The 12,742-nt window shown below is 46.4% G+C and overlaps 1 protein-coding gene across 1 annotated transcript; it reads right to left on the reverse strand.

Moving 5' to 3' along the window:
• Positions 1–701: 701 nt before the first annotated feature.
• Positions 702–2,397, reverse strand: LOC147083957 (uncharacterized; the record flags this gene model as incomplete). The annotated part of the gene is made up of 1 exon (XM_085980030.1): positions 702–2,397. A coding segment is annotated over one exon (1,296 nt), but the record flags the coding sequence as incomplete, so codon positions are not given.
• Positions 2,398–12,742: the final 10,345 nt, after the last annotated feature.

Raw genomic sequence — 12,742 nt, forward strand, 5'->3', positions numbered from 1 at the left:
ATTTTGAGGGGCATAGATAGGGTAGATAGAAAGGAACTTTCCCCTTAGTAGAGGGGTCAATAACCATTAGTTTCAAGGTAAGGGGCAGGAGGTTTAGAGGGGATTTGAGGAAAAACTTTTTTCCCCCCAGAGGGTGGTTGGAATCTGGAACTCACTGCCTGAAAGGGTGGTAGAGCAGGAGCCCTCACAAAATTCAAGAAGCATTTACATGAGCACTTGAACCGCCATAGCATACAAGGCTACGGACCAAGTGCTGGAAAATGGGATTAGAATAGACAGGGCTTGATGGCCGGTGCAGATACGATGGGCCGAAGGGCCTCTCTCTGTGCTGTATAACTCTATGACTCTATGACCACCAACTCCAAGTCAAACACCATTCTAACTTGGAAGTATATTGCCATTCCTTCATCGTCACTGGGTCAAAGTCCTGGAACTCACTCCCTGACAGCACTGTAAGAGTACCTTCACCACACGGACTGCAGCGGTTCAAGAAGGCGGCTCACCACCACCTTCTCAAGGGCAATTAGGCATGGGCAATAAATGCTGGCCTTGCCAGCGACGCCCACATCCCATGAACGAATTAAAAAAAAACTTCATCCCATAACACGCACACAAGGGCTCAGTAATGTTTAATTCATCAGAAAAAGACAAAGTACAACAACATACTGGTCAGCTTAACAGAGTCTCATCATATTTATGAGGCCACAAACTTAAAATAGTCACTAATAAATCCAGTAATGAATTCAGGAGAAATGTCTTTACCCAGAGAATGGTGAGAATGGGGAACTTGCTACCACAGGGAGTAGTTGAGGTGAACAGCACAGATGGATTTATGGGGAAGCCACACAAGGGAGAAAGGAATGGGAGGAGATGTTGATCGGGTTAATTGAAGTAGAGTGGGTGTGGGGCATAAACACCGGTATGGACCAGTTGGGCCGAATGGCCTGTTTCTGTGCTGTACATTCTATGTAACACCATCAACAGTCAATCGAAGGGAATCATCAGCACAACAGATTGAAAGATTAAACAGCAGTCCAAGAATTTATAAAACATTCATCCATTCCATGTTCATGTCACCCCAGCTGTCAGCAGGGCCCTGTGCTACAGACCAGTGTGACCTCGCTGGTGTCTCTTCAGCTCCCCGGAGCTGTTAAAGCTCTTCGCACAGTCAGAGCATTTAAATGGTCTCTCATCAGTGTGAACTCGCTGGTGTGTCAGCATGTTGGATGACTGAGTGAATCCCTTCCCGCACACGGAGCAGGTGAATGGCCTCTCCCCAGTGTGAGTACGCTGGTGTTCCTTCAGATCTCCGGACCTTTTAAACCTTTTCCCACAGTCAGAACATTTAAACGGTCTCTCATCAGTGTGAACTCGCTGGTGTGTCAGCATGTTGGATGACTGAGTGAATCCCTTCCTGCACACGGGGCAAGTGAACAGCTTCTCCCCAGTGTGAGTACGCTGGTGTATCTTCAGCTCCCCGGTGCTTTTAAAGCTCTTACCACAGTCAGAGCATTTAAATGGTTTCTCATCAGTGTGAACTCGCTGGTGTTCCAGCAGGTGGGATGACCGAGTGAATCCCTTCCCACACACGGAGCAGGTGAATGGTCTCTCCCCAGTGTGAACACGCTGGTGTCCACTCAGATGCCCGCTTTTAAAGCTCTTACCACAGTCAGAGCATTTAAATGGTCTCTCATCAGTGTGAACTCGCTGGTGTATCTTCAGCTCCCCAGTGCTTTTAAAGCTCTTACAACAGTCAGGACATTTAAATGGTCTCTCCCCAGTGTGAACTCGCTGGTGTTCCAGCAGGTGGGATGACCGAGTGAATCCCTTCCCACACACGGAGCAGGTGAATGGTCTCTCCCCAGTGTGAACTCGCTGGTGTATCTTCAGCTCCCCGGTGCTTTTAAAGCTCTTACCACAGTCAGAGCATTTAAATGGTCTCTCATCAGTGTGAACTCGCTGGTGTGTAGTCAAATTGCTGGAGCTTTTAAACCACTTCCCACAGTCAGAACATTTAAATGGTCTCTCATCGGTGTGAACTCGCTGGTGTGCCAGCAGGTGGGATGACTGAGTGAATCCCTTCCCACACACGGAGCAGGTGAATCGCCTCTCCCCGGTGTGAACACGCTGGTGTCCATTCAGATGCGTGGACCTTTTAAAGCTCATCCCACAGTCAGTGCATTTAAATGGTCTCTCATCAGCGTGAACCAACTGGTGTTTCTTCAGATCCCCAGAGGTTTTAAAGCTCTTCCCACAGTCAGAACATTTAATGTGAACAAGCTGGTGTCTCAGGAGGGTGGCAGAATGAGAGAATCGCTTCAAAAACACAGAGCAGGTCAACGGTCTCTCATTGGTGTGGACAAGCTGGTGTCTCAGCAGCACGGAGGGTGCAATTAATCACTTCCCACACACGGAGCAGGTTAAAGGTCTCTCCCTAGTGTGATCTTGCTGGTGTATCATCGGAGCGGATGACTGAGTGAATCCCTTCTGGAACACGGGGCCGGTGAACGGGCTCTCCCCAGTGTGTAGCCACTGGTGTTGCTTCAGGTACTTGTAGATTTTGAAGCTCTTCCCACACTCAGAACATTTAAAAGGTCTCTCATTAGTGTGAACTCGCTGGTGTGCCAGCAGATTGGAAGACCAACTGAATCAGGTCCTGATGAATCGAGCGACTCTGTCTGTTCTTGACGTGATGTTCGGTCTGAGCTTCCTGTCTGTAAATGCTCCACTTCTAAAACCCTGTAAAAGGAGTGTAGAAAGGGGTAAGAGGGAGAATGTTGCCTCATGTCCCCCTTTCCCAGCCCAGGGGCAGTGAAGCTGATTTTCAGGCCCCAGCTGCTGCACAGGTTACATACGAACATACGAATTAGGAGCAGGAGTCGGCCACTCGGCCCCTCGAGCCTGCTCCACCATTCAATAAGATCATGGCTGATCTGATTACTCCACATTCCCACCTACCCCCGATAACGTTTCACCCCCTTCCTTATCAAGAATCTATCTACCTCTGCCTTAAAAATATTCAAAGACTCTGCTTCCACCGCCCTCTGAGGAAGAGAGTTTCAAAGACTCACGACCGTCTGTAAGAAAAAATTTCTCCTCATCTCTGTCTTAAATGGGCGACCCCTTATTTTCAAACAGTGACCCCTAGTTCTAGATTCTCCCACAAGAGGAAACATCCTCTCCACATCCACCCTGTCCAGACCCCTCAGGATCTTATATGTTTCAATCAAGTCACCTCTTACTCTTCTAAACTCCAGCAGATACAAGCCTAGCCTGTCCAACCTTTCCTCATAAGACAACCCGCCCATTCCAGGTATTAGTCTAGTAAACCTTCTCTGAACTGCTTCCAACGCATTTACATCCTTCCTTAAATAAGGAGACCAATACTGTACACAGTGCTCCAGATGTGGTCTCACCAATGTCCTGTATAACTGAAGTATAACCTCCCTACTTTTGTATTCAGTTTCCCTCGCAATAAACAATAACATTCTATTAGCTTTCCTGATTACTTGTTGTACCTGAATACTAACCTTTTGCGATTCATGCATTAGGACACCCAGATCCCTCTGCATCTCAAAGCTCTGCAATCTCTCACCATTTAGATAATATGCTTCTTTTTTATTCTTCCTGCCAAAATGGACAACTTCACATTTTCCCCACATTATACTCCATTTGCCAGATCTTTGCCCACTCACTTAACTGATCTGTATCCCTTTGTAGCCTCCTTATGTCCTCTTCACAATTTACTTTCCGACCTATCTTTGTGTCATCAGCTAATTTAGCAACCATGCCTTCGGTCCCTTCATCCAAGTCATTTATATAAATTGTAAAAAGTTGAGGTCCCAGCACTGATCCCTGTGGCACACCACTCGTTACATCTTGCCAACCAGAAAATGACCCATTTATGCCTACTCTCTGTTTCCTATTAGCTAGCCAATCTTCTAGCCATGCCAACATGTTACTCCCTACACCATGAGCTTTTATTTTCTGCAATAACCTTTGATGTGGCACCTTATCAAATGCCTTCTGGAAATCTAAGTACAGTACATCCACCGGTTCCCCTTTATCCACAGCACATGTTACTTCCTCAAAGAACTCCAATAAATTGGTTAAACATGATTTCCCTTTCACAAAACCATGTTGACTCTGCCTGATTACCGTGAACTTTTCCAAGTGCCCTGCTATAACGTCTTTAATAATAGCTTCTAACATCTTCCCTATGACAGATGTTAAGCTAACTGGCCTGTAGTTTCCTGCTTTCTGTCTCCCTCCCTTTTTGAATAAAGGAGTTACATTCGCTATTTTCCAATCTAATGGAACCTTCCCCGAATCTCGGGAATTTTGGAAAATTAAAACCAACGCATCAGCTATCTCACTAGCCACTTCTTTTAAGACCCTAGGATGAAGTCCATCAGGACCCGGGGACTTGTCAGCCCACAGCTCCAACAATTTGCTCAGTACCACTTCCCTGGTGATTGTAATTTTCTTGAGTTCCTCCCTCCCTTCCATTTCCTGATTTACAGCTATTTCTGGGATGTTACTTGAATCCTCTATAGTGAAGACCGATGCAAAATACCTGTTCAATTCAACTGCCATCTCCTTATTTTCCATTATTAATTCCCCAGACTCACTTTCTATAGGACCAACGCTCACTTTGTTAACTCTTTTTTTTAAATATCTATAGAAACTCTTACTATCTGTGTTTATATTTCTAGCTAGCTTTCTCTGGTACTCTCATTTTTCTCTCCTTATTAATCTTTTAGTCATTCTTTGCTGTTTTTTATATTCTGTCCAATCTTCTGACCTGCCAGCCATCTTTGCACAATTATATGCTTTTTCTTTAAGTCTGATACTATCTTTAACTTTTTTAGTTAACCACGGATGGTGGGTCCTCCCCTTGGAATTTTTCTTTCTCGTTGGAATGTATCTATTCTGTGTATTCTGAAATATCCCCTTAAATGTCTGCCACTGCAACTCTATTGACCTCTCCCTTAACCTAATTTGCCTGTTCACTTTAGCTCGCTCTGCTTTCATGCCCTCGTAATTGCCCTTATTTAAGTTTAAAATACTAGTCTTGGACCCACTCGTCTCTCCCTCAAACTGAATGTAAAATTCAATCATATTCTGATCGCTGCTACCTAGGGGCGCCTTCACTATGAGGTCATTAATTAATCCTATCTCACTGCACAATACCAGGTCTAGTATAGCCTGCTCTCTGGTTGGCTCCAGAACGTGCTGTTATAAGAAACTATCCCAAAAACATTCTATGAACTCCTCATCTAGGCTCCCTTTGCCCATCTGATTTTTCCAGTCTATATGTAGATTAAAATCCCCCATGATTATAGCCATACCTTTCTGACAAGCTCCCATTATTTCTTCCTTTATACTCCATCCTACCGTGTGGTTACTGTCAGGGGGCCTGTACACCACTCCCACAAGTGACTTCTTGCCTTTATCATTTCTCATCTTAACACGTTGGTGCAGCAAGCAATTAGGAAAGCAAATGGTATGTTAGTCTTTATTACAAAAGGATTGGAGTATAAGAGTAAAGTCTTACCGCAATTATATAGGGCCTTGGTGAGACCACACCTGGAGTATTGTGTACAGTTTTGGTCTCCTTACCTAAGGAAGGATATACTTGCCTTAGAGGGAGTGCAACAAAGGTTCACCAGACTGATTCCTGGGATGGGGGGATTGACCTATGAGGAGAGATTGAGGAGACTGGGCCTATATTCCCATGAATTTTGAAGAATGAGAGGTGATGTCATTGAAACATCTACAATTCTTACAGGGCTTGACAGGGTAGATGCTGGGAGACTGTTTCCCCTGGCTGGGGAGTCTAGAACCAGGGGTCACAGTCTCAGAATAAGGGGTCGGCCATTTAGGACTGAGATGAGGAGAAATTTCTTCACTCAGAGGGTGGTGAATCTTTGGAATTCTCTGCCCCAGAGGGCTGTGGAGGCTCAGTCATTGAGTATAATCAAGGCTGAGATCGATAGATTTTTGGACTCATGGGGAATCAAGGGATATGGGGATCGGGCGGGAAGGTGGAGATGAGGTAGAAGATCAGCCATGACCTTATTGAATGGCGGAGCAGGCTCGAAGGGCCGAATGGCCTGCTCCTGCTCCTATTTCTTATGTTCTTAAGAAAGCTGTTTGCTATAGCCTGCTGCGCCATGACAAATACACAGAGGATTTCAGTTACGTGGAGAGACTGGAGAAGCTGGGATTGTTCTCCTTGGAGCAGAGAAGGTGCAGCGGAGATTTAATGGAGGTGTTCAAAACAGGAAGGGTTTTGATAGAGTAAATAGGAGCATGGGAACAGGAGGAGGCCATTCAGCCCCTCCAGCCTGTTCCACCATTCAATGAGATCATGGCCGATCTGTGTCTTAACTCCACCCACCTGCCTTGGCTCCATATCCCTTTGCTCCCTTGTCTAGCAAAAATCTATCACTCTGGGATTTAAAATGATTAATTGAGCTGGCATCGACTGCTTCCTGTGGGAGAGGGTTCCACACTTCTACCACCCTTTGTGTGAAGAAGTGTTTCCCAACTTCTCTCCTGAATGGCCTGGCTCTGATTTTAAGGTGATGTCCCCTTGTCCTCGACTGCCCCACTGGCGGAAAAAGTTTCTCTCTATCTACTCTACCAATTCCTTTCAAAATCCTAAAATCCTCAATCACTCCTTAACCTTCTAGATTCCAGGGAACACAAGCCTAGTTTATGTAATCTCTCCTCATAATCTAACCCTTGGAGCCCGGGTAACATTCTGGTGAATCTGTGCTGCACTCCTTCCAAGGTCAGTATATCCTTTCTGAGGTGCGGTGCCCAGAACTGTACACAGTGCTCCAGGGAGTTCCTGGGAGTTAATGTGCGCAGGTCCCTGAAGGTGGAGGGACATATTGAGAGAGTGGTTAACAAAGCATATGGGATCTTGGGCTTCATAAATAGAGGTATTGAGTACAAAAGTAGAGAAGTTATGCTGAACCTTTATAAAGCGCTGGTTAGGCCACAACTGGAGTATTGCGTCCAGTTCTGGTCACCACAGTTTAGGAAGGATGTGAAGGCCCTTGAGAGGGTGCAGAGGAGATTTACCAGAATGGTTCTGGGGATGGGGGATCTTAGCTACAAGGAGAGGTTGGAGAAGCTGGATTTGTTTTCATTAGAGCAAAGGAGGTTGAGGGGTGATTTGACAGAGGTGTACAAGATTATGACGGGTGTGGATAGGCTAGACGGGGAAAGGCTGTTCCCACTAGTTGATGGTACAAGGACTAGGGGACACAGATTTAATGTTTTGGGCAAGAGATACAGGTTGGATGTGAGGAAAAACTTTTTTATGCAACGAGTGGTGAGGACCTGGAACTCGCTGCCGACGGAAATGGTGGAAGCGGAGACACTCAATGTTTTCAAGGGGAGACTGGATAGGCACTTGAGGGAAATAAACTTGCAGGGCTACGGGGATAGAGCGGGGGAATGGGACTGATTGGATTGTATACAGAGAGCCGGCAGGGACTCGATGGGCTGAATGGCCTCCTTCTGTGCCGTTATGACTCTGTGACTGGGGTCTAACCAGGGCTTTCTTTAGCTGTAGCTTATAAGGAGAAACTGTTTCCAGTGGCAGGAGGGTCGGTAACCAGAGGACACAGATATAAGGTCATTGACAAAAGAACCAGAGGCGAGGTGAGGAGAATTTTATTTACGCAGCGAGTTGTTGTGATCTGGAATGCGCTGCCTGAAAAAAGAATCAGTGGTCCGAATCAATGTTCACGTTAAGTTGCGCGGCCACGCAGCGGTCTGGAGGTCCCGCGCAGCCGGCTCACCGCCCTGTAAATGGAAAATCGCGCATGCGCGGAAATTTGAATGGGTCGTGCAGCCCGTTAAACGGGCCACGCTCCTCAATAAAAAAGAGGGAACATTGATCCTAATACCGACCCCTGGGGAACATCACTGTTTACCTCCCTCCAGTCTGAAAAGAAACCGTTCACCACTACTCTCTGCTTTCTGTCCCTTGGCAGAAAATTGGGAGGGGGCGACAGCAAACAGCACCTGATTTCTCACCAAGCACTCAGGGGATTTGCCCTACTTTAAATGTCAGTCTCTTACATATACATTATAAAAAGGGAGACGCTGTCCCTTTAAAATCGGTAATCCATGGGACGCGGTCCCTTTAATGAAAATCTCATAGAAAGAGAGCGCCTGTCCCTTTAAGAGAACCCCCACCACTCCCATATTTCTCTTAAAGTGCTTGAAATTAATAATTAAAAACGCAGAAAATTAATATTAATAAAAATTAATTGAGGGAGAAAAAATATTTTTACTCACAGTTGCTCCACAGGATTTCTTGTTTCTGTTCCATCAATTTAAAAACTGCTTTTATTATGATCAGCCTGTCTTCTATGTTTCTATGTACTTTCAGTGATGACTTTTATAAACCGGTTTTACAGGAAATTAGAAGAGGAGGGGAGAGATTTGAAGACACTCGGTCCCTTTGTGACTCCAAAGTTGCAGCTGACCCCGCGCATGCGCCCCATGGCCCCGCCCTCTCCTGCTCCACAGGCGCCCGGCCCGCACTGCGCATGCTCAGCACACCCCCTGGGCCCCTGTCAATCATCCTTCCCCACTGAACAGGCCCCGCCCCCTCCACCTACTCCGCATGCGCCGCCGGGCCCCGCTCCCGAAGTTGAGCCGCTACCGCGCCTGCGCAGGGCCTCGCATTCTGGGTCGGCCCGGGCAACCGCGAGAGTCCGGATCACCGGCGGAAAGTGAGTTTTATCAGGGTTTTTTTCATATAGCGGAGAGAAGCGCGGGCGGGGAGATAAATAAAAAGAAAATACAAACCAGACCGTCCCAGCACCCTCCCGGCACCGAGCGAAGCAGATTCAGCGGCCGCAGCGCCTTGTCTTCTGCAGGGAGCGGGACTGGGACACGTCATCAACTCCACGGCGGTGACTGACGGGAGCTCGGACCAATAGGGAGAGAGCGGGCGGAGCTCGGAGGACTGAGGTGGCGGCGGGTCCTCCAACCAATCAGGGTGTCCAAGGGGCGGGACTTCCGCCGCATGCTTCTCCCGCTGCTGAGACAAGTGGAATGCAGCAGAGGGCGCTCTTCTGAGTTTGGGGCTCAGGCCTGTTAGTGGAGCTGTGCAGAGAGAACTTTACTCTGCACTGGGCTTTACTCACTCAGCACTGCACTGGAGGGGCAGCACAGAGTTTTAGACTCGAGTCTCTGGAGTGGGACTTCAACCCACAACCTTCTGACTCAGAGGAGAGAGTGCTGCCGCCTGAGCCACGGCTGACACTCTGTATCTAACCCGTGCTGTACCTGCCCTGGGTGTGTTTGATGGGACAGTGTACATAGATACATAGAAGATAGGAGCAGGAGTAGGCCATTCGGCCCTTCGTGCCTGCTCCGCCATTTAATGAGATCATGGCTGATCCTTTAATTCAGTATCCCGTCCCCGCCTTCTCTCCGTAACCCTTAACCCCTTTTGCCCGTAGAAATATATCTAATTCCCTCTTAAATATATTTAATGAGCTGGCGTACACTGCCCTCTGTGGCAATGAGTTCCACAGGTTCACCACTCTCTGAGTGAAGAAATTCCCCCTCATCTCTGTCCTAAATGGTTTAGCCCTTATCCTTAAATTATGTCCTCTAGTTCTGTTCTCACCCGCCAAGGGAAACATTCCTTCTGCATCCAGTCTGTCTAGACCTGTCAGAATTTTATACACTTCTATGAGGTCCCCTCTCAATCTTCTAAACTCCAGTGTGTACATCCCTAAACTACATAGTCTCTCCTCATAGGTCATTCCCGCCATTCCTGGTATCAGCCTGGTGAATCGCCGCTGCACCCCCTCCATGGCAAGAACATCCTTCCTCAGATGAGGCGACCAAAACTGTACACAGTACTCGAGGTGTGGTCTCACCAGTGCCCTGTACAGCTGCAGCAAGGTATCCCTGTTCCTGTATTCTAACCCTTTTGCTATGAAGGCCAGCATACCGTTTGCCTTCTTGACCGCCTGTTGCACCTGCATGCTCGCCTTCAGTGACTGGTGTACAAGAACACCCAGGTCTCTCTGTACTTCCCCCTCTCCCAATCTATTGCCATTTAAATAATAATTTGCCCTCCCGTTCCTGCACCCAAGGTGGATAACTTCGCACTTGTCCACATTATAGTGCATCTGCCATTTATCCGCCCAATCGCCCAGTCTGTCCAAATCGCTCTGGAGCTTCCTGGTCTCTTCCTCTGAGCCCACCCCACCTCCTAGTTTAGTGTCGTCTGCAAATTTGGAAATGCTGCATCCGACTCCCTGATCCAGGTCATTAATGTAAATTGTGAACAGCTGGGGGCCCAGGACAGATCCCTGTGGTACCCCACTTGTTACTGCCTGCCATTCAGAAAATGAGCCGTTTATTCCAACTCTCTGTTTTCTATCTGACAGCCAGTTCCCTATCCACGCCAAAACTTTCCCCTTTATCCCATGAGCCTCAATTTTCCATGCTAATCTTTTATGTGGGACCTTATCGAAGGCCTTTTGGAAGTCCAGGTACACCACATCTACTGGCTCTCCCCCATCTATTCTACCAGTTACTCCCTCAAAAAATTCCAATAGATTAGTCAAGCACGATTTACCCTTTGTAAATCCATGTTGACTCTGTCCTATCCTGTCCCCATTTGCTAAGTGCTCCGCTATTTCATCCTTAATGATGGACTCCAGCATTTTGCCCACAACTGATGTAAGGCTTACAGGTCTGTAATTACCTGCTTTTTCCCTACCCCCCTTTTTGAATAGTGGGGTAACGTTAGCTACCCTCCAATCCATCGGCACTGTTCCCGAGTCTAATGAATTCTGAAAAATCATCCTTAGTGCATCCGCTATCTCTAGGGCCACCTCCTTCAGTACCCTAGGATGCATGTTATCAGGCCCTGGGGATTTGTCCACCTTCAATCCCTTTAGCTTCCTTAACACCATATCCTTAGAGATATTGATTTGCGTCAGTTCCTCCTTTGCCAATGTCCCTATTTTTCCCGATATCCCAGGGAGGTTTTTTGTGTCTTCCTTCGTAAAGACTGACCCAAAGTATGCATTTAGTTGATCTGCCATTTCCTTATTTCCCATTATATATTCCCCCGTATCTGACTGCAATGGACCAACTTTGGTTTTCACCAGTCTTTTCCTTTTGATATATTTATAAAAGCTTTTGGAGTTAGTTTTTATATTTTCCGCCAGCTTGTTTTCGTAAGCTATTTTGCCCCTCTTGATCATGCCCTTTGCCCTCCTTTGCTCTATCTTAAACTGTTCCCAATCTTCCGCTCTGGCGCTTTTTTTGGCTATTTTATACGCCCTATCTTTGGATTTTATGCTGTCTCTAATTTCCCCTGTTATCCACGGTTGAGTCACCTTTTTAGATTTCCTTTTATGCCAGATTGGTATAAACAATTTTTGCAATTTTGTCATTCTATCTTTAAATGTTTGCCATTGTTTATCTACCTCCAGTCCTCTCAGGAACGTTGTCCAATCAGACCTACTCAGTTCCCGTCTCATGGCATCATAATTCCCCTTGTTTAAATTCAGGACCTTAGTCTCTGAGTCAATTTCTTCGCTCTCCATTTCGAGTGAGAAATCGATCATGTTATGATCGCTCTGACCCAAGGGTCCCCGTACAACAAGATTACTGATTAGTCCCTTCTCATTGCACAGTACCCAGTCCAATATAGCCTGTTCCCGAGTTGGTTCCTCGACATATTGATCCAGATAACCATCCCTTAAACACTCAAGGAATTCCTCCTCCTCATTATTTTTACTGATTAGGCTAGTCCAATCTATATGTAAGTTAAAGTCACCTATGATGACAGCTGTGCTCTTATTGCACGCTTCTCTAATTTCCCTCGTGATGCCCTCCCTAACCTCTATTTTACTATTTGGAGGCCTATATACCACTCCTATTAATGTTTTTCGCCCCTCGCTATTTCTTAGCTCCACCCATATAGATTCTGTATTAACTGAGTTAATATCCTTCCTTTCAATTGCATTTATCCCCTCTTTTACTAGCAATGCTACCCCTCCTCCCTTTCTTTTTTGTCGATCCTTCCTAAATACTGAATACCCCTGTATGTTAAGCTCCCAGCCCTGCTCACCCTGCAACCATGTTTCCGTAATCCCAATTAGATCATAATTATTAACCTCTATTTCCACAGCTAATTCATCTACCTTGTTCCTGATGCTTCTCGCATTAAGGTATAAAACCCTCAGGCTTTTTTTATGCTCACATTTTTTATGAATTAGTTTGGCCCTTTGTTTTTTGTTCCTCACCCTTTTACCATTTATTTCTGTCTGCCTTTCACTTTCCTCTATTTCACTACATAGGTTTCTAGCCCCCTGCCATACTAGTTTAAATGCTCCCGAACTGCTTTATCAAAAATTACCCCGAGAACATCAGTTCCATCTCTGCACAGGTGTAGACCGTCCCTTTTGTATAGGTCACACCTACCACAAAACTGGTTCCAATGCCTCAAAAATTTAAAACCCTCCCTCTTACACCACTGCTCAAGCCACGTATTTAGCCTAACTATCCTGTTCTCTGTACTCTTACTAGCACGTGGCACTGGTAGTAATCCAGAGATTACTACCTTCGAGGTCCTACTTTTTAGCTTGGCTCCTAACTCCCTAAATTCTACTTGTAGGACCTCTTCCCTTTTTTTAGCTGTAGAGGGCGCTTTACCCTGTATCTCACCCGTGCTTGT

The sequence above is a fragment of the Somniosus microcephalus genome, unplaced genomic scaffold (genome assembly GCF_052327205.1).
Source record: "Somniosus microcephalus isolate GS21.2 unplaced genomic scaffold, FLI_Smic_1.0 scaffold13, whole genome shotgun sequence".
Classification (NCBI taxonomy): Eukaryota; Metazoa; Chordata; class Chondrichthyes; order Squaliformes; family Somniosidae; genus Somniosus; species Somniosus microcephalus.